The following is a 27,226-nucleotide window of genomic DNA, read 5'->3' as shown; positions in this document are numbered from 1 at the left end:
TCTATTAGATGTGAAAATCACTGGGGTAGTGCTGCTAGTGGGTGGACAGGAATATTAACAATACCAAGTTGAAGATAATTAGCTCTTTTCCTCATTCAAAATAGGTGCCATAAGTGACTGCAGTGCTCCGGACTTGAATGTTCTAATTATTGTTCTAATAATTTCAGACAAGAGACCAACACATCTTTTAATTTTATTTTAGTACCTTCTTCAAAATATGAGAAGATGGTCTCATTTCTCTGTACATCATTACTTAGTTACATTTCTTTGCCATTCATATTGGCTTAAGGGAAGTAACCAACAAGTGAACATTGTGACATAATGTGAACTATTCAGCTGTGAAATGTGTCAGTTTCTTAAGAAAAGGAGAAAAAGATTGACAGGTGTGGGAATTTGAACGGGGAGATATATTCATTAATTGAATTTCAAGGCAAACAACATATTGAAAGTTTTACTTAATACAATGAATATGTGGTGTTACTGTTTAGTTATTGTTTTTGGTCTTAGTCTAAAAGGCCAAATTGAAACCAATTATACATATTTAAGTGGGAATATCAAACCAGTGTGAATAACCACTCTAAACACAAGGAAATCTGCAGATGCTGGAAACTCAAGCAACACACACAAAATGCTGGTGGAATGCAGCAGGCCAGGCAGCATCTATAGGAAGAACTACAGTCGATGTTTCGGGCCAAGACCCTTCATCAGGACTAAGAAAGAAGAGATAGTAAGAGATTTGAAAGTGGAAGGAGGAGGGGGAGATCCAAAATGACAGGAGAAGACAGGGGGGGGGAGGGATGAAGCTAAGAGCTGGTAAGTTGATTGGCAAAAGGGATACAGAGCTGGAGAAAGGAGAAGATCACAGGATGGGAGACCCAGGGAAAAAGAAAGGAAGAGGGGAGCACCAGCATGAGATGGAGAGCAGGCAAGGCATAATTGTGAGAGGGGCAGAGAGAGAGAAAAAAGGGGAAATAAATAATAAATCAATCAATCAATAAATAAATAAAAGATGGGGTAAGAAGTGGAGGAGGGACATTAACGGAAGTTAGAGAAATCAATGTCATGCCATCAGGTTGGAGGCTACCCAGACGGAATATAAGGTGTTGTTCCTCCAACCAGAGTTTGGCTTCATCTTGACAGTAGAGGAGGCCATGGATAGACATATCAGAATGGGAATGGGATGTAGAATTAAAACGTATGGAATTATAACGTGAATCACCACTGTAATTGGTGTTGGTCAGATGTTGGCCTCAGCAAAGGAATGGGTATTTTTCAGGCTGTAAGTGAAGTTCTCCAAAGATACTTAGTAAGAATGGTAGGCTAAATGACAAGATATTTCCACTCATGGGACAGACACGAACAAGAGATCTGTTTTTAAGATTAGAAAGAAGCTATTTATAAGTGAGAAACAGTCAAACCTCTTCTCACAAAGGGCGGTAAATTGCTGCAATTAGGTCGCTGGCATGTCTAATGAACTTTTGAAAAACCGGGGAATGGTGGGTAAGTAGCATAGAAGTGAAGATGCCACAGTCTTTAATCATATGAATGGGCACAGACTTGAGGGGCTAAGTGGCCTATCCCTGCTCCTATTCCTGATTTTCTCATATACAGACTGAAATAATGAACTCATGAATTCATAGGACTCTCCACAAACATGACTGGATTGACTGAATGCAATGATATTGCATATGCTTTAATCTCTAAGAAATCCATCTTTGTTTTGAGGTATATCAATGTGTCCATTTCTCTTTAATTACAGATTCAGAGTTTTGGCTTGTACAAAGAAAATTTTAATTTTATTTAAAGCGAAATGACACAATATTTGTTTCTTGACATTTATGCTATTATGCAGATTGTCTATATTTATAGCTTTCACAAGGAAACAGACAAAACTGCTCTGAAGCATAAACATACAATGGCTTAATTATGTGCACATCTCATATCTCAAGAGTCTGTGAGGATTAATAGCATTATATTAACATCAGTTATTTAAACAAAGCATATGTAATGTACAGCAGATACAAAATAAATAGGCAGCAAGCCGCAATCCCTAATACACAAAGGTATTTAAAAAAATCAATGATTTCTTGTTGACCAAAAGAGTTTGCTAATGGGGCTAATTCACTCTCTCCTGTCTCTCTGCTGGCCTACAACAGTTAGTGTGTGATGATGTAATTGTAATTCAGCAAAATACAAGAAAACATAAAACCAAAACATAGAAATATTCTCTGCTATTAACTACAAAAAGTAATGTAGCATCAATACTGAGGGCAATTGTGGCCTTCACAGCCACTGTTAGTGTAAAGCAGATGGTTGTTTGTCTTTGCTACCTTTTATAGTAGATGATTAATACAAGTCCCAAAGCATTCTATTTCACCAAATTCCTGGAAATCTGAATCTCAAACACCAATCAAATGAATCTGGAATAGATTTAATGTGGTATAAGTTTATCTATCTCTAATATGAACGGAGTGTTTCCTCTCCCCACAAATAGTGAATGATCTTGCTGGCCTTTTCCAATTTTCTCCTTTTGGCTTCACTTCTTTCCAACAGACTTGACAAACATTTCATAATACACATGTCCTTTCATTTCATCTGCACTCCCGCTCTCACTATAGTTTCAATCATTAATCAAACAAATACAGGTCTGTAAACTGCATATATCCACAGCAATTCTGTCTCACCCAATCATCTCCACAAATTGAAACTAATTTATTTTCTCATTTCTCCAGTTCTGAAGAAGGATCTTCAAACTGAAATGTTAGCCATTTCTCTTTCCACAGATCCTGTCAGCCTGTTAAACATCCATAGCATTTTCTACAAATGCTGATCACATACCCCTCTTATCTCATCAGTTCTGAATTATGAGTACACTTTCAATAAGCAATCAAGTGCATTTCTCAATGTCCAAAGAAAATGAGGAATTCTTCACAGTGTATGCGACTAAAATATTTATCCAAAAATAGTATCTGAATAAAGTTAAAATATATCCTCAATATACTGGTTGGAAATGAACAATGCGTTTCTAATATGTGTGGAAAGAAGATGGTGACAGAAATAAAAACACAAAAAAGTAAAGCAGATGCTGTCAGACATCTTGTGTGCAAGCACAAAAATTTTCTTAAATGGACAGAAATAAATTCTGAATTCCTCACAATGTGTATGAATGACAGCTAAAGGAGAACACTTACTCTGTAGATGAAATGTGGCCAAAACCATTTATTTTGGACAAAAATCCCATACTGAACAAAGCTCTTGAAATAGATTTATATTTTTATGTTTGTAATCCCTACAAAAACTAATCATCTGGCATATGTGCACGCTCTTTGAAGACAATTTCTATCATTTAAAAGAAAAAATTCTGCAGTGTTTCAGAGTAAAGCAGTGAGCCCATAAGACACAGGAGCAAAATTCAGCCATTCAGATCATCGGATCCGTTCCGTCATTCCATCATGGTTGACTTATCATCCCTTTGAGCCCCCACTATACTGCCTTCTCCCCATAACCTTTGATTTCCTCACTATTTCAGGAGCTATCAACCTGCACTTTAAATCTACCCAAAGATTTGACCTCTACAGCTGTCTATTGTAATGAATTCCATAGATTCACCACTTTCTGATTATAGATATTCCTCCTTGTCTCAGTTCTAAAGGGACATCTTTCTATTCTGAGGCTATGCCCTCTGGTCCCAGACTCCCACACTTTTGGAAACATCCTTTCCCACATCCACGCCATCGCAACTTTTCAATATTCAAAGGCCTCAATGAAATCCCCCACCACACCACCTCTACGTTCTTCTAAACTCCAGTGAGTACAGTGCCACTTGCCCTCCTTACTATTGACTCAACTTGCAAGTTACCCATTAAGGAATCTTTCACTACCAAGTCCATTTGTACTTCTGATTTCTGAATCTGCTCCCTGCTTAGAAAATTATGTTTTTATTCCTTCTGCTAAAGTGTATGAACATACACTTCCTGAATATGTATCCCATCTGCCTCTTCTTAGACAGAATAGGAGAATGGGCAAAGTTCTTCTGTAAATCCCATGCTTTCTCAACACTACCTGACCCTCCCTTACCTTTGTATTGTTTGCAAACATGGCCACAAAACCATCATCAAATCATTGACATATAATGGGAAAAGAAGCAGTCTGCGGAACACCACTAGCCACTGTCAGCCAACCAGAAAAGACTTCTAAGTTCCCACAGTTTGCCTCCTGCTAGTCAGTCAATCCCGTATCCATGCTAATACCACTAAAAGCATAAGCTCTTATACAGTATATTGTTTAGCAGCCTCATGTGTGGCACCTTGTCAAAGCCTTTCTGATAGTTCAAGAAAACAACATCTACTGACTCTCCTTTATCTATCCTGCCTGTTACTGCCTCTAAGAATTCCAAAAGGTTTGTCAGGTAAGATTTCCCATTAACAAAACCACATTGACTTTGACTACTTTATCAATGTTTTAGGAAGAGATTAAGTATAATAAAATGCAGTAATTAATGACTTTTAACACCAAATATTTTGATGACAGTGTATTGTAATATAAGCATTGATGGCATTACTTGAGCTATAGTTACCATACAATTCATTTATTTTATTTAATGAGATCAGATACTCATTGGTTCTCTTCTCTTTTTGTGATGTTTCTTGATCTTTGCCGAGGCATTTGTAGCATCTTCTGTTCTACTTGGGTTCCTTGGTGTCATCTCTATGCTCTTTTTTATTGGCTCCTGTTTCTTTCTTTCTTTAGGCTTTGCTGTTATTGGTTCACTACACCGTGAACAGGACTTCATTTGAACCTTGTCTTTATGAGCTGCAAATAAAATACAGTGGACAAATTTTTCATTGATAAATAGGAATCGCAGAAACACTAAAATATTTTAAAATCCATTATATGGTGTGCTGGTACTACCAAGCATCGTTGGTCTATCTAATATATGTTGCAACATTGTTAAGATGATTATAGGACTACTAAAATTGTCCTCGTGTCCAGGGACTACTGAAGACTGAGAATATCAGGCAAAATTCTCAGTTCTGACATAGTTAATTATGAAGTTATCTATGTGAAGTACTTAGTTATAGTGTGATCAGGAATTGCTTCCTTAGAAGTTTGGCTATTGTTACACGTGGAGAAGGGGACTTTGAATGAAACACACAAAAGGTGATGCAATTTTTCTGGGTCCACCAGAATGGAATGTTAGAAGTCCAAACTTGAGCTTCTTTGTCAGTTAGTGAAAACCATTCAAATGAATGGAATTGCTCTGCAACTAAAGTACTTTAAAAATGTAGTTCCTGCTACTCTTTGAGAATCAATTATTGTACTCATGCCACTGTTCCATGAACAACAAAATAAATACATGTAAATTAGGTGACCTAATCAGATAGCAGCTTTCAATCATTTTGAATGTGGGATGAACACTGATTAAGGAATAGAGAGGAATTAAGCTGCTTCTGTTAAAATGGTATTTCAATTATTTGGATTCACTTGAGAGAACAATGAAAACACAATTCAAAAATCACAGATGACTGACATTGAGTACTCCTTTACAGTCATTTGTAAAACAGGATCTTGTGTTAGAATCTCTTTCCTGTTACAATGGCAAATGTACAAAGAGTCAGTGTTTCAGGCTGACACCTTGCATCAGTTTGTACACTATTGCACTTATTCGAAAACCATTCAAAATGAATAAAAATGCTCTGTAACAAAAGTACTTTTAAAATGTAACTCCTGTTATTCTCTTAGATCTGTTCCAGATTCTATAACATTAAAATGATCAAAATAAGGGAATTGGAAATCAGAGGCATGAAGTTACTATGTATTAATACGAGGGTGATTAAAGGAGCTCTTTATGTATTTATTGGGATGGGCAACAGATTCTGCACTTTACAGTGTTACCCACTTTTATGGAAATGAAGATATAGAGAAAATAATATACAGGTTGTTAAAATTTTAACTTAAAACTAAGAATCCGTATTTTTAAAGGGTTTGACAGTAAATAGAAATTCAAGCTTCCTGGAAGTAGATTTAGGGTGGAGATTTAAGAATTTTAGGACATACAGTATAAAGCAATATTTAACAGGATGAAGACAGTGGATTCAATAAAGGATAAGGGGAAAAAATTGTTGATTTTCAGGACAGAAAAGATGGAATATCAGTTTTATATAGAAATTCAATCTCAAAGAGATAAGAGAACAAAAACATGAGTGGGCAGGAGAGCAGGGGCAAAATAAAATCACCCATAAATTGCCCTAAAATATTCAATGTCCTTTAAACATCTGATAAGTCTACCCACATAATAACTTGTGTCTTGTAGTTGAGCATGAAAAAACTAGTTGGCTGAGTTGTTTTACATGTAATCATTCCTGCAAATTAGCATTTAATATCCCTTGACTTAAAGGATTAACACCACGGTGAAAATTCAAGTTATAATATGCTAGCAGGTCCCTAAAGTTACAAACACACTCACAAAGGAAGGAACAGCATTAAAGTAATGGCTTGGTTGTGAGGAAACAAGATAAACAATAATGGAGGAAACAGGTGGTAAAGCCTGATAAATATGATTAATATCTTGTAACCTTCTTAGTCATTGTCCTTGTACATAGCTTCAGTGGCAAAAGCAATTAGATACAGGAGTCATGAGTTCAAAACATAAGTGGGCTAGGACACAATAGGTAAAGTTCTTGTACATCCCTGTAATTGGAAAATAGAGATCAATGAATGCCTTGGTAAATGTAAGGATTTTAGGATTGAAGGGTACAAACCTCCTCCTCACCAATCCTGTCACTTACAGATATAGGTGTTCCTGAGGCACATACTGTATATCTGTCACACATAGATCTGTCACGTAGAAGTGACCACAGCACGATTGTCATGGAGACAAACCTCCTTATTTGCATTTCCCCTCTCCCTACAAGTATGATTATGTTGGGGCTTAACACTGATTCAGTGAGGAGTGCAGAAGGGCATGCCAGGACTAGCACCAGGCTCACCCAAAAATCATAACTGCAGCGACAAACTACACTCACACTAAGCAGCAAACTAGCATGCAACTGACAGAGCTGAGCAATCTCAAATAAGCAGATCCAACAAGTTCTGCAGTCCCACTAAATCTACTTGTGAATGGAAATAACAGAGTCTCAATGACAACTTGCTTAGCATATGACTGCTGGAGTCATGGCTACATCCAGTCAGAAGTGCCAAATAGGTCATCCTTCTATCTAAAATCCCAGGACATGCCCCCTTCTCATTGACAATGTTGGAAAGGAGGTACAGAAGCCAGAAGGCACACTCTCAGTGATTCAGTAACAACTTCTTCCCTTTTACATCTGATTTCCAAATGGAGATAGATAGATAGATAGATAGATAGATAGATAGATAGATAGATAGATAGATAGATAGATAGATAGATAGATAGATAGATAGATAGATAGATAGATAGATAGATAGATAGATAGATAGATAGATAGATAGATAGATAGATAGATAGATAGATAGATAGATAGATAGATAGATAGATAGATAGATAGATAGATAGATACTTTATTCATCCCCATGGGGAAATACAACTTTTTTCCAATGTCCCATACACTTGTTGTAGCAAAACTAATTACATACAATACTTAACTCAGTAAAAAAAAATTTAGATGCATCTAAATCACTATCTCAAAAAGCATTAATAATAGCTTTTAAAAAGTTCTTAAGTCCTGGCGGTAGAATTGTAAAGCCTAATGGCATTGGGGAGTATTGACCTCTTCATCCTGTCTGAGGAGCATTGCATCGATAGTAACCTGTCGCTGAAACTGCTTCTCTGTCTCTGGATGGTGCTATGTAGAGGATGTTCAGAGTTATCCATAATTGACCGTAGCCTACTCAGCGCCCTTCGCTCAGCTACCGATGTTAAACTCTCCAGTACTTTGCCCACGACAGAGCCCGCCTTCCTTACCAGCTTATTAAGACGTGAGGCGTCCCTCTTCTTAATGCTTCCTCCCCAACACGCCACCACAAAGAAGAGGGCGCTCTCCACAACTGACCTATAGAACATCTTCAGCATCTCACTACAGACATTGAATGACGCCAACCTTCTAAGGAAGTACAGTCGACTCTGTGCCTTCCTGCACAAGGCATCTGTGTTGGCAGTCCAGTCTAGCTTCTCGTCTAACTGTACTCCCAGATACTTGTAGGTCTTAACCTGCTCCACACATTCTCCATTAATGATCACTGGCTCCATATGAGGCCTAGATCTCCTAAAGTCCACCACCATCTCCTTGGTCTTGGTGATATTGAGACGCAGGTAGTTTGAGTTGCACCATATCACAAAGTCCTGTATCAGTTTCCTATACTCCTCCTCCTGTCCATTCCTGACACACCCCACTATGGCCGTGTCATCAGCGAACTTCTGCACATGGCAGGACTCCGAGTTATATTGGAGTCTTTTATTTCTTTTATTTCTGCAAACATGAGGAAATCTGCAGATGCTGAAAATTCAAGCAACACACACAAAATGCTGGTGCAATGCAGCAGGCCAGGCAGCATCTATAGTAAGAATAGTCGAAGTTTCCGACCCTTTGGATCTTGGCCCGAAACATTGACTGTGCTTCTTCCTATAGATGTTGCCTGGTCTGCTGTGTCCCACCAGCATTTTGTGTGTGTTTCTTTTATTTCTGTTTTTTTTTGCACTAATTTTAACTTAACTATTATGTATGTATATATATATATATTTATTTATTTACTGTTATTGCTTTTTTCCCTCTATATTTATTTATCATGTATTTCATTGTACTGCTGCAATAAAGTTAACAAATTTCACGACTTTTGCTGGTGATATTAAACCTGATTCTGGTTCTAATTCTGATCACAGAAGCAAACCTTCATCAATTCAGCTCTCTCCAAATATCAGGAAATGTCTGAGAGCAGTTGATACACTGGATACTTTGCCTTTAAATATCCTTCACCTAATCTGAAAACCCAGTGTTTGTCATGCCAATTTACATTCTCTTTTACTTTGAGCAGCTCATGAGGGGAAAAAGTCACATAGAACAAAATTTTGATGATGAAGCCCAAAATAACAGAATGGTTAATTCACTAAATTCTTGAATGATATAAACATAGTCATTGAAAAGAGATTGGTTCTTACCTTTGTGTTTACATAATTTATAGCATAATATTGTTAAAAACAGAAGCAGTACAAGAATTCCTCCACAAAGATAAATCCACCAGGGATGATGGAAAATCTTGCTGGTGTCTGGAAAGCAGATACAAAAAGGAGAAATGAAGTAGCCTATTCTCTCATGTAAATGATGATTCAGGAGGTCACCAATTTCTGGGAGCTCTACACAAAGTATATATATGATGAATTTAAGTTTCCTGTGCAACAAAAGCACTGATGCTCAAACCGACATCTTGTTTAACAAAGATAAATGTTAGCACAATGAGGTGTCATTCAAAAAGAATTTACTTCACCAGCTTTAAAATCTCAGTCATTTTCTTGCTTGCTGGGTTCAAAACATTTCAAGAGTTAGGTGAGGATTTGTAATCCATGGTAAAGGTCAACACAACATTGCAACCAGCAGTGTTCCTGTAGTTCAGCTCTAAAGACTCAAGAGTCAATCCTAAACCCTCCTGCTGACTGTATAGAGTTTGCACAGTTTCTCTATGACCAATAAGCTTTTCTCAGGTGTTCCATTTTCCTCCCACACCTCAAGGATATGCAGGTTGTTAGGTTTATTAATTACTGTACATTTATCTAGAGTGTAAGCAAGTGGTGGTTGGGGATGGGGCTGGGGTTGAGAGGAATGTATGGAGAAGGAAAATATGGGATTAATGTAATTGGATGCCAGAGGATTAACTGTCTCATTGAGCCAAAGGGCCACTTTCTGAGTTCTATGTGTATGATTAATCTCAAAGAATTGAAGTACAAGGCCGGGAAAGAGGGGTAAATAAAAAAAGCATATTATTCCCTCAGTTCATTGAGTCATACAGCATGTATGATGGGTGGTTGGTCCTTTCATCCAAAGTTCACACCAACTGTATCACACAACATCCACTGTATCTAACTTACTCACATTTTATTTACTCCAGTTCCCCCACCCAAGATTCTCCCACTCATTTACACAACAGAAGTCATTTCCCATTGTTATTTGACATATCATCCTGCACCTCTTTAGAATATGGGAAGATACTGGAATATGCCCAGAGGAAATCCATGCAATCAGAGAAAGATTCTGCGAACTCTGCACAGACATCATCAGAGATGTTTTGATAGGAACATGAATGTGAGGAAAATAGAATATGGACATTGTGTAGGCAGAGGGCATTAGTTAGGTTGGCTGTTTGATTACTAATTTTATTGGTTCAGCACAACATTGTGAGCTGAAGGAGCTATTCCCATGCTTTACTGTTGTGCGTACTTTTTTATGTAATAATAAATTGTAAATAAAATAACAATACATTTGCCATAGTGGCAACATTTTGTCAAGTCTTCTATTTTTAAAGAAAATATGGTATCATTGGTAGAAGGTTACATCCAATTAAAATGTTGATGTGAGTAAACCTTTATCCTTGAACTCTCAAAATGATGCATCTTAGTCCAGCTGCTCTTTATCTTGATATATACAAAATACATAAGACCATAAGAAGCCTGTCATGTTATTCCATTCACAATTCCTCTCCTGTATCAGTACAATATTGGCCTTAATTCTCTGATTTTTCAAAGTATCATCTAACTCCTCCTCAGATATCTCCAGTGATCTAGCCTTCTCATCCCTTCCTAAATGAATTGCAGAAATACACCATCCTCTGTAACAAAAAACTTCAACATCAGATTTAAATGATCATTCCTTATCTTGTACCACTGTCCTCATATTAACCATATAACCATATAACAATTACAGCATGGAAACAGGCCATCTCGGCTCTTCTAGTCTGTGACAAACACTTACTCTCACCTAGTCCCACCGACCCTCATGCAGCCCATAACCCTCCATTCCTTTCCTGTCCATATACCTATCCAATTTTTCTTTCAATTACAATATCGAACCTGCCTCTACCACTTCTACTGGAAGCTCATTCCACACAGCTACCCCTCTGAGTAAAGAAGTTCCCCCTTGTGTTACCCCAAAACTTTTGCCCCTAACTCTCAACTCAAGTCCTCATTTGAATCTCCCCTACTCTCAATGGAAAAAGCCTATCCATGTCAACTCTATCTATCCCCCTCATAATTTTAAATACCTCTATCAAGTCCCCCCCCCTCAACCTTCTATGCTCCAAAGAATAAAGACCTAACTTGTTCAACCTTTCTCTGTAACTTAGGTGCTGAAACCCAGGTAACATTCTAGTAAATCTTCTCTGTACTCTCTCTATTTTGTTGACATCTTTCCTATACTTCAGTGACCAGAACTGTACACAATACTCCAAATTTGGCCTTACAAATACCTTGTACAATTTTAATATTACATCCCAACTCCTATACTCAATGCTCTGATTTATAACGGCCAAGATACCAAAAGCTTTCTTCACCACCCTATCCACATGAGAATCCACCTTCAGGGAACTATGCACCATTAATTCCTAGATCACTCTGTTCTACTGCATTCTTCAATGCCATACCATCTACCATGTATGTCCTATTTTGATTAGTCCTACCAAAATGTAGCACCTCACACGTATCAGCATTAAACTCCATTTGCCATCTTTCAGCCCACTCTTCTAACTGGCCTAAATCTCTCTAGAAGCTTTGAAAACCTACTTCATTATCCACAATGTCACCTATCTTAGTATTATCTGCATACTTACTAATCCAATTTACCACCCAATATTCAGTATTCAAACTCAAGTGGAAATATCTCTGACTCTACCCTGCTTAGGAATTTACATGCTGCTCCTCAATAGATGACTATTAATTAAAAGCATAATTATCACCTTAGTTATAATATTCCTACAACAGGTCCACAGCAGATGCCATCTCATTGGCTCTTCCCTCAACCCTGGAATATCTGGACAGCAAAGATGCATATATCAGGATGCTCTTTCTCGACTACAGTTCAGCATTGAATACCATCATCCCACTAATCAATAAGTGCCAGAACAACAAGTCTTACACAAAGTCAGCAAGACCAAGGAGCTAATTATTGACTTCAGGAGGAGGAAACCTCAGGTCCATGAGCCAGGCCTCATCAGGGATCAGAGGTAGAGAGGATCAGCAACTTTAAATCGCCTGGCGTTACCTTTTCAGAGAACCTGTCCTGGACCCAGCACATAAGTGCAATTATGCAGAAATCATGGTAGACCTCTACTTCCTCAGGAGTTTGCAAAGATTCAATATGACATCTAAAACTTGGACAAACTTCTATAGATAAGTAGTGGAGAATATATTGATGGATTGCATCACAGTTTGGTATGGAAACACTAATGCCCTTGACTGAAAAAGTAGTGGATACAGCCCAGGCCATCACGGGTAAAGCCCTTCCCACATGAAGCATTGTTGCAGGAAAGCAGCATCCATTATCAGGGACCCCCTGCCACCCAGGTCATGCTTTCTTCTCACTACTGCCATCAGGAAAAAGGTACAGGTGCCTTGGGACTCACACCACCAGGTTCAGGAACAGTTACTACCCCTCAACCATTAGGTTCTTAAAGATTAGACACTTTGGGGCAATAAGAGGATGGTTCCACTTAGATGCAGATGAGTTAGCTATTTGTCACAATGAAGCTTATTGGGGTAATTTCTTTTTTAATTGTTTTGTATACCTCAAGTTCATCCAGCATGGGTTAAGAACAATTTGGTTATGCAGTGAGAGGTTGGAGTGCAGAATGCACTGCCTGCAGATGTAATGGAGGCAGGCTACATTGAACCCTTCAAAAGATTAAATGGATAAACATGTAGTGCAGAACAATTTGCAAAGTTGCAGGGAATATGCTGGTCTGCAGACATAAGAGATTTCCTCTGATAGAAAGCCAGCACATACAAAATATACCAGATAGCCTCAATGTGTGTGTAATCAGTCAATGATTCTATGACATACTGATCAAATGTACAGAGTAAGAAAATTAAATGAAAACACTTCATATGCTATAAATTTGAAATAAAAACAAAAGATGCAGAAAAGATTTCAGATTAGTAATTATTATTAACTCAGTTTCTCTGTTCAGGGATGCTGCCTATACTGCTGTGTGATTCCATCATCTTTTTTTTAATTAAATAGAAGATCATCGGACTGAAACAACTATGCAAGAGTACATCTACAAGAGCCAATGTACTCAAATAGACTTTTGGTAGCATTAAAAAGCTGAGCCCTGAGCCTAGCAGCTGCTGGTTCACTCACGACCTTCTAAGTATTATTACTATTTTTTTGGCATTTTCTTTTTTTTTGTAATTTATTTTTTATTGAAATTCATCATCAAACAAAAAGTTTCCATAAAACATTTCAAATATTGTACATATATATCATATAGTCATATATGCTACAAATCTCCACATAATATTTATCTGAGGTATACACTGATAGAAAAGAGGAAAGAAAGAACAAGTGAAAGGAGAAAACTATGTACAAGTAGGGAGTGATCTTTTTTTTTTACAACATATTCATTGATTTGTGAGGATAAAATCAGGCCTATGAGATGTTATGTAGTTAAAACATTTTTCCCCAATATGAATCAAATTGTTCCAACTTATGATTAACAGATGCTGTTATCTTCTCCATTTTGTAAATGTAAATTGTAATTTCCATCCATGCATTTAAGGTTGGGCTCTCCTGTGATAACCATTTCCTGGTAAGAGTCTTTTTACCAGCCACCAGCGCTATATTCATTAAATATTTATCTCTTTTCAACCATTTTTGTGATATATACCCAAAATATATAGTCTTACTTTCTAAGGGTATTTCACATTTAAAGATGTCTTGTAGGGCATTGTGCATCCCACTCCAATAAACTTTGGTAATGGGGCATTCTCAGAAAATATGATAATGGTTTGCATTTTGATTTCCACAATTTCTCCAGCAAACAGGGAGGTTACTATCATAATGGGATTTCAGAGAAGGTGTATCATATCAAGTTTTTCCATCCAAACACCTTTCATTTCTGTGAACTGGTACACTTCCATTGATACCTCCATATTACTGTCCATTCTTCCTCAGATATAATTATCCCTCCTTTTTTCTCCCATTTTGTTTTAAAGTATGAAGTCGAATGTGCTTTAAGATTTGACAAACCCTTATACATGCTTGAAATGATTCTACTACCGTTATCTGAATTATATGCTTTTCTAAATAGCTCTATCAAACATGTCCTTGCCTTGGTTGCATTCTTAATCATCCTAATAATATATTGTCACATCTGTAAATATCGATAAAAGTCTTGGTTTTCTAATAAGTGTTTCTCTTTAAGCATTTCAAAACTGAACAGTGTTCCTTCTTTCATTATATTGCAAAGAACTGTTATTCCTTTAGCTGTCCAGTCCTTAAATATAGCATCCAGTTTATTCAGCATAAAATCTGAGTTTAAGACCATTTAAGAATTGCAATATCTCCCTCTAGTTTATATTCTTTTATAACTTTTTTCCATATTTTAAGAGTCTATTTCACCCATGGGTTCTCAATAGTATTTATGAACCTTTCTAGGTTGTTATCAGCAAAAATTGCCTGTATGGGGATGAGAAGTATCCATTCCTCAATGTTTTTCCATTGAGCGTCATATGATGGGTTGCACCAACATATCACAATTCTCAACTGTGCAGCAAAATAATAATCTTTAAGACAAGGTAGGTCCCATCCCCCCTTTTCCTTGGCTAATTGCAAACTTTTGAAGTAAGCTCTAGGCCTTTTACCTTGCCAAATATATCTTGATAGCATTTTGTTCCATTCATTGAATTGATTTTGATTACTCTCTATCGGTAGGGTCTGTGTTATGAGTGATGAACAAACCTGATGGACAATGGGGTGAAGAGTTAACCATCCCCCCCCCCCCGAGAAACACAAACTATTACTGTTGCTATGCTGACCATGAGAAAGAGACGAAAAACAGGCAAGAACATTGGCTACAGATAAGAGAGGGGAAAGAGACTGTTGATTTACTGTATTATGACTTCTGCAAGGGTTATTTATCTTCTGCTATTTTGCCCATAAACATTCGTCAGTGGACTGAAGGAGTGGCCTTATTTGATGGACACATTCATTCAGGATTGATGGATAGCTGAGTCCCCGTTGGTAGGGATAAAAGACAGGTCTGGAGAGACAGCCTTCAGACACGCCAGTGGACACTGACTGAGTGTTGGAACCCACAAGAAAGGTGGGGGCTTCGGAGACCGAACCAGGAGATCGGTCAGTAAAACTCACACCAGCAGGGCCGGTGGGGACTTGTGTGTGTGTCCACTCATGCCAGAGTGACGAGTCCACCACATAAGAACAGTCTGGCTGAAGACCAGAGGGGTCATAACTGAAAGACCACAAAGATACGACAGATTAAGAAAGCAAAGGAAGTTTTGGCTGCTGTAGCTGTTACATCTCGCTCGCTCTCTCTCTCCAACGATTACAATACAACAACCATAACTACATCAGCACTCATGAACTGAACTGAACTTTATACTTTTCTATGACAATTTATTTACCCCTAGACATCAATAGAGCTTGTTTATTATTGCTTATTATTATTATTCCTACACTTTTAGGTTTATTACTGCTAACTTGTTTTACATGTATATTTGCATTATTGATATGGCTTTGCTTATTTTTATTAATAAACACCTTTAGTTTGGTACCACCAGACTCCAACGGATTCTTCTTTCTCTGCTGGTTAGACACCCAATTACGAGGTACATAACAAATTGTGGCCTCGTCTCAAGATTTGATTACCAAATTAGGGGGCCAGTGAATCGGGATAAAAGTCCCTTATCTGATCTGGTTGTGAGATTAACCAGACGGGAAACCAGCAGAGATGGACATTATCAAATTTTTAAAAGACCCGACTGCCAGGAAGGCTGAATTGGTGAATGTTGCGAAACGATTAGATCTCCCAGAGGTGAGAAAAGTGGATATACAGAGAGAAATAGCTATGCATTATGTATCCAAGGATGTGTTCACACCAGATGTATTGGACCTGTTCCCGGAGAGGAAACCAGCTGAGGTGGAGGTTCCGTTAGAGATGGAAAAATTAAGTTGGCTGAGGAAAAGGAGAAGAGGCAGCATGAACTTCGGATAAGGCAGCTGGAAGCAGAGAGAAAAGCTGCAGGGCAAAGAGAGGAAGCTGAAAGGCAGATGGAGGAAAGGGAGAAAGTGAGGCAGCATGCGCTGGAAATAGAGAAGTTAAAGGTACAACAGAGAAAAGACCGGGCGGCAGACCCAAATGAGGGGTTCAAGATTGGTCGGGAGATCCAATTGATATCTCCATTCGAGGAGATGGATGTCGATAAGTTCTTCCTCCATTTTGAGAAAGTGGCTGTGAATGAGAACTGGCCTGAGAGAAAATGGGCTGTTCTGGTACAGAGCGTACTTAGGGGGAAGGCTCGGCAAACGTATTCGGCATTGTCCATGGATGAGTCTAGGAATTATGAGGAAGTAAAAAGGGCTGTACTGAGGAGTTACGAGTTGGTGCCAGAGGCATACCGGCAGAAGTTCCGGAACTTGAGAATGCCGTGGAACCACATGTATTTAGAGTTTGCCCGTGAGATGCAAATATATTGTGAGCGTTGGTGCACCTCAAAAGGGGTTGAGGAAGATTATGATAACCTGTTACAGTTAATACTGATAGAGCAGTTTAAAAGTTGTATCCCTGAGAGTATGAAGACGTACTTGGATGAGAAGGAGACAGAGACTCTGCCTGCGACTGCCAAGTTAGTAGACGAGTCCGCCTTAACCCACAAGTCAAAGTTTTCCTCAAATAAATGTTACCAGAGAGGCAGTAGGGACGGTAGAGAAAGCCCACCAGCTATTGCAGAGAATAAGCTGGGAGCAAGTGGAAAAGGTGAGGAGGAGGAAAAGCAGGCTGGCAGGAAGGTTCCTAGCTTTACGTGTTATAATTGTGGGGAAAGCTGGTCATATAGCATCTAAGTGCTTTTCTCCGAAGAAGGAGACAGGAAAAGGGAAAACGGCAGTCCGGACAGGTTGCATTGAGTTGGTCAGCAGATCGATGAGGAAGGCAAAGGTAGATAGAGCCCAAGAGGGGCGTGAGAAGTTTATCTCGGAAGGGACGGTGTCTGTGAAGGAAGGAGAAACCCCAGTTCCAGTGCGGATCTGGAGAGATACTGGGGCTGGTCAGTCATTGATTTTAAGGAAGCTATTAGATTTTGGTTCTGAGACTGAGACTGGGGAGGTTGTGTTAAGAGGTATCGGAAAAGGGAAACAGGCTGTACCTTTGCACAGGATATTTCTGAAATGTGACCTGGTATCTGGACCAGTCGAAATAGGGGTGAGGTCGAAACTACCGATGGACGGCGTGGACGTCCTACTTGGTAATGATCTGGCAGGTGGTGACGTGTGTTCAGCAGTGAAGCTGACAAGTGTTAAGTGCTGAGGACTCGCCCATAGATTCCAAGATTTATCCCGCATGCGCAATAACTCACAGCATGTCCAGAAAGGCGGCTGAGAAAGGAGCCAGTTTAAATGAGTCCAGTGTTGATTTGGCGGAGACGTTTTTACCGACCCTGTACCAAGAAGGGTTAGGGGGTGGTGAAAGAGAGTAAAGGAGAGGAGGTAGATCCACCCTTAGCCAGGAGGGAATTTATAAAGAAACAGATATGGCCGTTAGAGGGTCCAGGGTTGGACACGGATGATCTGTCTGGCTTGACAGAGCAGTTTGCAGTTGAAGAATTTAAATGTGTTCCCGATAATGATGTAAGGGCTGTCCTAGATGAAAAGGATGCCGCTACCTTGAGGGAGTCTGCTGGGTTAGCAGACGAGGTTGTTTTAACCCGCAGGGTTGAGTTTACTCTGGATGGGAGTTGCCCAGAGAGTAACTGGGAGGATCAGGGGAATTTAGAATTTGTAAAGGGGACTGGTATTGAAAGCCTGGAAGAGGTAGATGTCCTGTTTGCGTGTGTTCAGGTTGTTGAAGTACCTGTGGAGTCACAGGGTTCTGAACCTAGTATTGAAACTCAGGAAAAGTCTGAGGTATCTGATTTAGTTGAAAAGAAATGTAGTCCTTTTGGGTCAGATGGACTTGGTTCAGTGAAGAAAGGGTTAACCTTGGTACCAGTGGAAAGTGAGAATTCTCAGTTGTTTGTGTTAGAAGGTGTGTTAAAAGTTAATGATGAGATGAAAGCTGGTGATGTGAATATTATTGAAGGAAAAGGGAAAGGTGTTCCTAAATTGAATAAAGAAAATTTAAAGTTTGAATTGGTTTTAGAAGGATTGGCAAAAGGGAAGGGACCGTTAACTGAACAATGGCTTGTGAACAAGGTGCCTGTGAATCAATTACAATTTGTTTGGAAATTTAAAGATAAACAACTTGCTGATGTTATTCAAGTATGTGATTTGGAGAGGCAGAATTTGAAATGTTGTTTTGACCAAGAGAGATCATCTGCCGCTGTTAAACTGAAAACAAATAGAATGAAAGATCCTGAAGATAAAATTAATGACTTGCTTAAAATTAACAAATTGTGTGGAAGTTCAGCAAATGGTCTTAGTTTGGAAAACATTGGTGATAAGATAGCTCCTTTGAAAGGTGTCCGTGAAGGCGTATTCCGCACTGGTGAGCAAGCTAACCACGTGAGAGTTAAGTGGAAAAGGAACAAAGGTTGACCAAATACCACTTTGAATAACAGGATCTGGTTTTGAGAGAATTTGACAAAGCATGTGAAAGATAAAAACACCATGAAAGATTGACTGTTGAATGTTAAGTTTAAAAGTAAAATAGAGATTAGTATTTGTACAAACTTTTGTAATGTACTACTGTATAATCACACATGTATTGGTTCACATTTTGTAATATACACCTAAGCTAAGAACATAACCCCTTCAGTATTTTTTTTGCTAACATGAAAAATAGAAGTAGGCGGTTATTAAATTGGAGTCTGTTGTTACAGGAATTTGATATTAAAATACAACATGTAAAGGGGAGTGATAATGTTATTGCTGATTGTTTATCTAGATGTTAATTTAAAGAGATATAATAGTCTGGGCAGTATATTCATTTTAATTGATTCAATCCTTAAACTGAGACTAAAAAAAAAAGGAATTAGGTTCCATCTTGTAATATATAACAATTAACAATTACAGAACGGAAACAGGCCATCTTGGCCCTTTTAGTCCATGCCGAAAATTATCTTCCTTAACTTTTTATATATAGGCTGATAATTGCATTCTGATATTTTTGCCAAATTTTTTGGTGTAATGATGCCCAAATATTTGAAAGACTCTGTTTGCCATGCCCAGGGATATCTACTTTCAATTTCTCTTGGTGGGCTATAGTTATATGAAAGTAATTGGGTTTTATCTATGTTGATCTTGTATCCTGATAATTGACCACATTGTTCAAAGGATTGCATCAATTTAGGTAAAGAGTATGTTGGTTGCCCTAGATAGATCAAAATGTCAGCCGTGTAAGAGGCCAATTTATGCTCTGTCCCTTTAATAATAATTCCCCTGATATCTTAATTTTGTCTGATGTATTGAGCTAATGGTTCCAGATATAATGTGAAGAGTAGTGGTGACCATGCACAACCCTGTCTCGTGCCCCTTTCTAGGGTAAAAATAAATGTCCATTGATTTTAATCCGAGCAGTAGGGTTGTCATATAGTGCCTGTATAGTTTTAATAATTCTGTCATGGAAACCAAATCTATGTAAAACTCTGTAAAGGAAATTCCAATTAACCAAATCAAACGCCTTTTCAGTGTCCACGCTCATCACTAATGCTTCGATTTTATTTTTTTGTATATGATTCACAAAGTGAAATGTCCTTCGTATATTGTCTTGTGTTTGGCATTGTTGTATAAAACCTGTCTGATCGTTATGTATCAGTATGGGTAGAAACTCTTCTGATCGTTTGGCCATGATGGAGGTAAATAATCTATAATCTATATTAAGAATGGATATTGGTCTAAATGACCCACATTCCATTTTATCCTTGACTTCTTTCTGTATAGTTGAGATTGCTTCCTTCCAGCTGGGTGACATTTGTGCCTTTTTTAGAGCCCAGTTCAGTGTGGGGAGTAAGATAAGAATTAACTCATTTTTAAATTATTTGCACCACTCTGCCGTATACCCATCTGATCCTGGTGACTTGCTTAATTTAAGCTTACTGATTGCAGCTTTTAGTTCATCTTCAGTTATGTCAGCAGAAGCAATTCTATTTTGTTCTTTGCTTAAAGTGGGTAACTCTAGAGAATTCAGAAAGGTGTTAAATTAGGTTATGCTTCCCCCTGGAACTTTGGAATATAGAGTTTTGTAAAACACTTAAAGCTTCTTGAATTTTACTTAGGTTATTTTTTTTTATCATTTTTGTCTAAGTATTATTACAATGAAAAAAAATACAAGGAGAAGTATTTGACCAGGCATAGTGTAATCACATGCAAATTAAATCACACCAAAACAGTAACGTTCTTACCTCCAATTTTGACAGTATAATTGGCCAAAGCTGGAACTTTGAGGCTGATGTGAGACACCTTACATACATAAACAGTTCCATGCTGAGCAGGCTGTCCCTCTTTCAAAAGACTGGAAACTACAGTTAGACCATCCATTGTTTGATGTTTATTTTCTTTAGTCATAACTTCTTGACCATTTTTATACCATGTTAAGTTATACTCAGGAGGATAGAAACCAGATGTGTTACACCATAGAGAACCATCAGCAGGTTGTATTTGAGAAATCTTCAAAGGCTCTGGGGAATCTGTAGGAAGTTTGAATGTAAAAGGATATATTTTAATATCAATGTTGGAAACAATGTGTGAAGTCATATTATCTATTGAGCTTTGTTTAATGATACTTCCTTTTTTCCTCATATTTCATTCCCCATAATTATTGGCTACTGCTTATTCATGAACAACAGAATATTTTGTCACAGTAATCTAATAAAACCATATACAAAAACATAATTGTCCAGATTTATTGGATTCTGATCCACTAAGTTCAGCTTTTATATAAAATTTAATTCTGACCCAACCATGATGAATTCAAATCCAATATAAACTTGAGTACTTTACTTTTGTCTACACCACTCACAAGGACACTTTAAGACCCATTTGCTGAAAGGTAGCAAAAAAAAAAAAGGCTCTTTTGCCAGCTCATATAATGTTTTCAATCAGGAGAATGAGTACACACAATAAAGTAATGTGCCTGACCTGGATTAATCGCTCAACCAGATTGGCACTGAATGGCATGTCCTAGACCAAACCCACATTGTTTTACTTACCCAATCCAAACTTGATGGATTTGTTGATGAAATATATTTCTTACACATCATTACCTGTGTACAGTAGCTTAATCAGGAGAATACTCAACAGGAGAATTTGAACAGAACGGGAATTCAGATGGCAATTAACTTGAATGTTTAGAAAGTTGTGCAATCTAAATTCCAATTATGTTTTTCTTGCACTTCTTTGCTCTCTTTAAGAATTAAATAGTGTATACATTTAAAAACAGGCTATTCACCCAGAAAATACTTTTATCATTGTCAGTTAATATTTACATCCCTGTTAAAGCAGAGCTTGTGCAGTGAACAAGCTTTGCAGCATTAATGGAAGATTTAAAATACAAAGCATATTTCCACAATGTTTATCAAAATAAATTAATGATTTAATGGAATTAAATTAGGTTAGATAATGGCAAAGATGTTATGGTATCCGAATGATCTTTACTTCCAGTCAAGTAAAATTCGTGCATAATGCTTATTGCTCCAGATAGTACTGAGGTTTCAAGTCAAATCCGTAAATTGCAAGTTACCCACACCTTGATAGATCAGGACGAAAAGCGCTGCCATAAGAAAACAAACACTGCATTCAATTTAAACTATCCTTCGTGTATGAAACTCCGTACAGTTTCATTAAGCAATAACTCGCACCAATGCATAACTTACATTATACAGCTAAATACTATTTTGTAATGTGGGAAAATGTCGTGAGGGTAATTTAGATGACAAGGGTCTTTACTCGCAGGAATGTTTTTTTTTCCTAATTCCAATCCCTCACAGTTTCCGTTTGCTTTTACACCCTTTAATTCCACACCAAACCCATTTCTAATAGTTAACATCCTTTAATCACGAACTTCGGCTGTGCATTTATTCTGCTGCATCTGCTGTCAAAAAATTTAAAAGCATTCAAGTTGAAAGCAAATCAATACACATATAAACCATTTATCTAAAGCCATAGAATGGCATTCAAGGATAGAACAACGTTTTGACAGAGAACTCAGTGGAATAAATTCATGTATTTTCGAAATATGAAGCACCCTTTAATTACACAATATGTGCCTACTGTCTGCAGAGGATAGTTCGTCGGTTGAATGCAGGGCTAGAGGATATGTTTATGAGAAAGTGGTAAGGCTAAGAGAATACTTTATATGAAATCCCTCACATCCCTTGCATTTTATAAAAAGGCCCATTTAATCTCTGGCCAACACCAGTACCTTTAAACTGTGCCCCAAACAATAACGGCATTAGAAAACTGCTAGAAAAGACACCAGTAATTATCCACATCCTTTTTGGAGGGGAATCATATTACAGATCATAATTTATATAACATATACAATCCTGAATGACCCCCTCAATGAGACGATTCAAAGTACAATTAAAACTCAGATGTCCAGAAATGATATTTATCGTGTTACCCATCATTGGTTGGCATCCTCACTCAAAGAATTCCTCCACAAGCCACAAATTTTAAAGCATGAAAACGAGGTGAACATTTGGACTTGGATCAGTTTGGCAGATGGGGAGGGAAAGGTGTGGGCACGTTACAAGCTTCAAATATTAATCCCATTTTAAATGGGATTTTTCGTTTTTCCGTGAGCGAAGGATTTGTTATTTAGATTTGGAACTAATCAAATAAGAACACAGGAATGGATCCTGATCAAGTGAGGCCATTTGAAATGGGAAGCCTTCACTCACCGTTTGCCTTTGAAAAACCAATGATTGGCGTTACGCTGAAGTAACAACGCAACACCAACACATATTAAAATATTTTTGTAACATAGTTCAAGGTGGAATTGATCCAATTTACAACCCCGATGTCGCAGCTTGCCTTTGAAAATCTTTAGATACATCCAATGCATTTTATTACGTAATCCTAAGGTGCCCTCAGCTAGGTTCGTAAGTTGATTTTGTAAGAAACTGGGAAACGAAATATTTTCAATCGAAATAAAACTCAGTAATGTAAACCAACATTACGCCTTTTGCACAATACTGTGGTCAAAACTGCCCCACTTCAGAAACAACTAAGCCACAGAGAAGCACATCTGCGATACAGCCAGGTGGTTGGGGAAGAACGTTTAATTTCAAAGACTGTGCAAAGTATCCGAACGGCCGGTTGCTATACACTTGTTAGCATCAGAAATAAATGAAGGCAGCTTGTCTACAGATATGCTCAATAAAGATTGTTCCAATTAATAGTTGCGCTAATATTTCTTGTCAGCTTGATAACACCGACGCTAACACATGAAGTACATTAACTGAAGACAGTGCTAAGTGTTTTTCCCGTTACCACGCCCATTTGGACACTTGATTGTTATCTTCTCCATGTGGGAGTACTGTACAGCCGAGGGGAAACTTAACAGGTATACGTGCTGAGAAATACTACTCTCCAATCCAGGAACATTATTAACAGCGTTGATAGTATAGCAATATACATCAATAACTCGCATTATCGTTTTCCCTCAGCTTAGTTTATTCAACCGTCAATTTTAAAGGCTGCTCGAACAATACAATCTGCGTTTCCCTTTCTTCGGAATGCAGCAAAGCCTTATTACAATAAAACATTTCAAATTTCTCTGTAAAGAAATCTAGTGATGGGCTGTCTAAATTTTTTAAAAATCTGACCGATTATTCTGCATCCGCGCTGCAGAGCCCTATATAAAACCGCTTTTAAAGATGGACAATAATTGATACTTAAATAATTAATTCGTTCTAATATAGAAAGCTGGGGTTCATTAGTAATTTCACTGGTGGACATGAATACTGGGGCACGTTTATTACATTTCATATTAAGGCTTTGTGCCAACAAAACACAATTGACTCCGACATACACTTTAAAATGCAAATTAGTTCAAGAAATTATTTCGAAATAACTGCTCAGCCGATGTCTTGTAGAATTGGAGCGGAATTAGAACGAGATGCGCCACTGGCAGTCCTTTTTTTTTTTTAGCAGATTCCCCAAGGTTTTATTGAATAAAAACCACGCTCTACCATAGTAAGAGTATATGCTACCGAAGACACTTTCGGAGCCCCTGCCACTGCCAATAACGTTCTGCCCGGGACTGATCATCCTTTGTGTGTACTATATGAGCCGTATGCGAAAACTCGTTTCATCCGCTTGTTCTTTACCCCACCTGGCTCACCTATACACTGCTCCAGTTCCCTGTCTCCCTGACCCCGGTTTCTAAACACAGATGCAACCGCAAGTCATCGAGATTGATTCTCACCCCAAACAATGAGCCGTGTGCCAGTTCCATTTCCAGTGAAGTCACCCTCCACTCTGCAGTAATAGACCCCGGCATCACTAAACCTCATGTCCTCAAGCTGAAGGAACCCGCTCGCTTTATTTTCCACAACAAAACGTTTCCTGCGATCTTGTCCCTCTTTGAAGAATTCCCGTCCTCCATCTTTCCACCAGAAGATCCTGATTTTAGATTTATCTCGAAATAACGGGAACGCGCATTGGAATTTCGCATCCTGTCCCACCAACGCTTTGATTTCCACCGGCATTTGACGTACTTTAGAAGCCTCGATGAATGCTGTAAGAGTAAACAGAAACAAAAATGTAAATTGTAAATTCAGGACAACAGCAACCATTCCAGTCGCTCAGGTGATTCCCTGAAATTCCCTGAAACTGGCAAATTACAGACACCAGAGGAACGAATACCCTCCAGAGAACGAACCACTACGAATTCAATCGTAAAAGGCAATTTAATTAAATAATTAACTACTTAATCAATTACTTAAATGTTAATTCGAAACTTTCTTCTACAAAGAATTTTTAAAGAATACCTGTGCAAACAACGGCCAAGATGAAGAAGGGGTTAAATTCGTTTCTTCCAAACATACTGAGCACAGACTTTCGCAACTGAGGACCAGCGAGACAACGGACCCTGCGCTGTTTTCGCTTGTATGTGCTTGTTGGGGGTGGGGGATATCGGTGGAGAAATGGAGTATTATTTTTAGTGGCGTGTTCATGCAATGTAGAACCGAAACCAGATGTCAGCCTTGGAGCCTTGCGGTTTCAATACCCGCAAGCGTCAGTTGAAAGCTGCAATAGTTGAAAATGCTGATCGGGCCCATTTCAAAGAAATTTAAAAAAAAACTGAGATGTGTGCGACAAGATGGAAGTGATAGGACCGTTCGGGTGAAGGCAGTGAATTCTGTCACTCTGCAACTTTCTGTTCTTCAGCTCAGTGATGAGCAGACTCCCGTCCCCGCGCAGATGAAACACAAGGGGCTTAAAACACCCTCGGTAAACAGGATAGCATGCAGCGTTTGCACTTAATTTCTGCGTGCTTCACTAGGTGAAAATTATCTGATTTGCAAGTTTAAGCAAACGTATTTCGCAACGAAGAGCGAAGAGAAATAATCGAGAGGTAGCGGACACACAAATATGTCCATCACCATCGAAAGCAAAAACTGCTGCTGTTAGAAATGATCATATAGAATGGCAGGGGAGGCTTAAGGGGCGAATTGTCTTCTCTCGCAGAACTCACCGGGTTAAGCAGTATCTGTAGAGACAAATGGTCCCGCTCTCTTTTTGCCTCCACAGATGTTGCTTGACCCACTTTTTCCCCACTTTACTCTTCAAAACATCTTGCATTATACCTTCCAGGCAATTTGAAAGTTCTGTAGTAGGCATTATCTGAAAACAATTACATTCCTACGTTCAAAACAGTTCAAGTTTATTGAAAGAAGATATCCCCCCACTACTCCATTAAAAGTGTATCTACTCTTCCTTTGTAAAAGATACCTAGAGAGTAGATGATTGCCTCCTCTTATAATCCTTATTGCTGTCCAGTTCTCCTTTGAACTTCCTCAATCTCATGTGTTTTTCCCACACCATAGTGTGATAAGGACTCTTGTTTTACATTGAATGTTGTGAATGCAACTGGGAAGAAATCACTATCAGGATTGTCCCCTCATTTGACATCTAAATATACTGTATTTAATTCTTAGAATATTTGTTTCAAAATAGTTACTTCCATCTTTTTAAATAAGTATGATTATAACTTCTTAAGACCTCAATGAGTTAATTTGTCACTACAAGGAAAACAATTATTTAAAATAATCACCAAAGCAAAACAGCTGTCAACAGAAAAGGTCAGCTTCTCTGTTGGCTGAAAGTGACTAACAGAGTAACAATCTAAGTGACTGAAATATTGTATTCAAATAAATATGACAAAAATGACAAACAAGAGAAAATCTGCAGACACTGGAAATCCAAGAAACACACACAAAATGCTGGAGGAACTCAGCAGGCCAGTTATCATCTGTGGAAAAAAAATGATAACTTTGATGTTTTGGGCCAAAACCCTTCAGCAGGACTAGAGAAAAATAAAGATTAGATTTAAAAGGTGGCAAGGTGGGGAGTTGGGGAGGGGACAGAGAAGCACAAACTGGAGGGAGAGGGATGAAGTAAAGAGTTGGGAAGTTGATTGGTGAAAGAGATACAGGCTGGAGAAGGGAACACCAAAGGCTCGAGGAACTCAGCAGTCCAGGAAACATCTATGGAAAAATATCATCAATGATTCAGGCCAAGACCCTTTGAAAAGATGAGGAGTAGATTTAAAAGGTGCAGGGAGGGTTTCTCCAGCCCTGTACCTCTTCCACCAATTAACTTCCCTACTCTTTACTTCATCCCTCCCCCTCCCAGCTTCATCTATCACCTTATGTTTCTCTCTCCCCTCCCCCCACCTTTTAAATTTACTCATCTTTTTCTCTCCAGTCCTGCCAATGGGTCTCTGCTCGAAATGTCAGCCAGCTGTACTATTTTCCATAGATGCTGCCTGGCCTGCTCAGTTCCTCCACCATTTTGTGTGGATTCAACTAAACATGTTATTTTATGTTACTTTCTAACTTTCAAAACTTATAACACTACATCTGGTA

General features: G+C 38.3%; 1 protein-coding gene across 1 annotated transcript; it reads right to left on the bottom strand.

Moving 5' to 3' along the window:
- Positions 1-242: 242 nt before the first annotated feature.
- LOC140740451 (natural cytotoxicity triggering receptor 3 ligand 1-like) lies at positions 243-25,262 on the bottom strand. The gene is made up of 5 exons (XM_073069613.1): positions 25,127-25,262; positions 24,562-24,873; positions 20,534-20,818; positions 9,134-9,241; positions 243-4,812 (listed from the first exon to the last, which is right to left on the bottom strand). Exons 1-5 carry the CDS (start codon positions 25,179-25,181, stop codon positions 4,607-4,609), a joined length of 966 nt encoding a protein of 321 aa, XP_072925714.1. The 5' UTR covers positions 25,182-25,262; the 3' UTR covers positions 243-4,606.
- Between the last annotated feature and the right edge of the window lie 1,964 nt (positions 25,263-27,226).

This window comes from Hemitrygon akajei, chromosome 17, assembly GCF_048418815.1.
Source record: "Hemitrygon akajei chromosome 17, sHemAka1.3, whole genome shotgun sequence".
Lineage (NCBI taxonomy): Eukaryota > Metazoa > Chordata > Chondrichthyes > Myliobatiformes > Dasyatidae > Hemitrygon > Hemitrygon akajei.
Note: the sequence above shows the minus strand (reverse complement) of the source record. Positions and strands in the feature narration are given on the sequence as shown.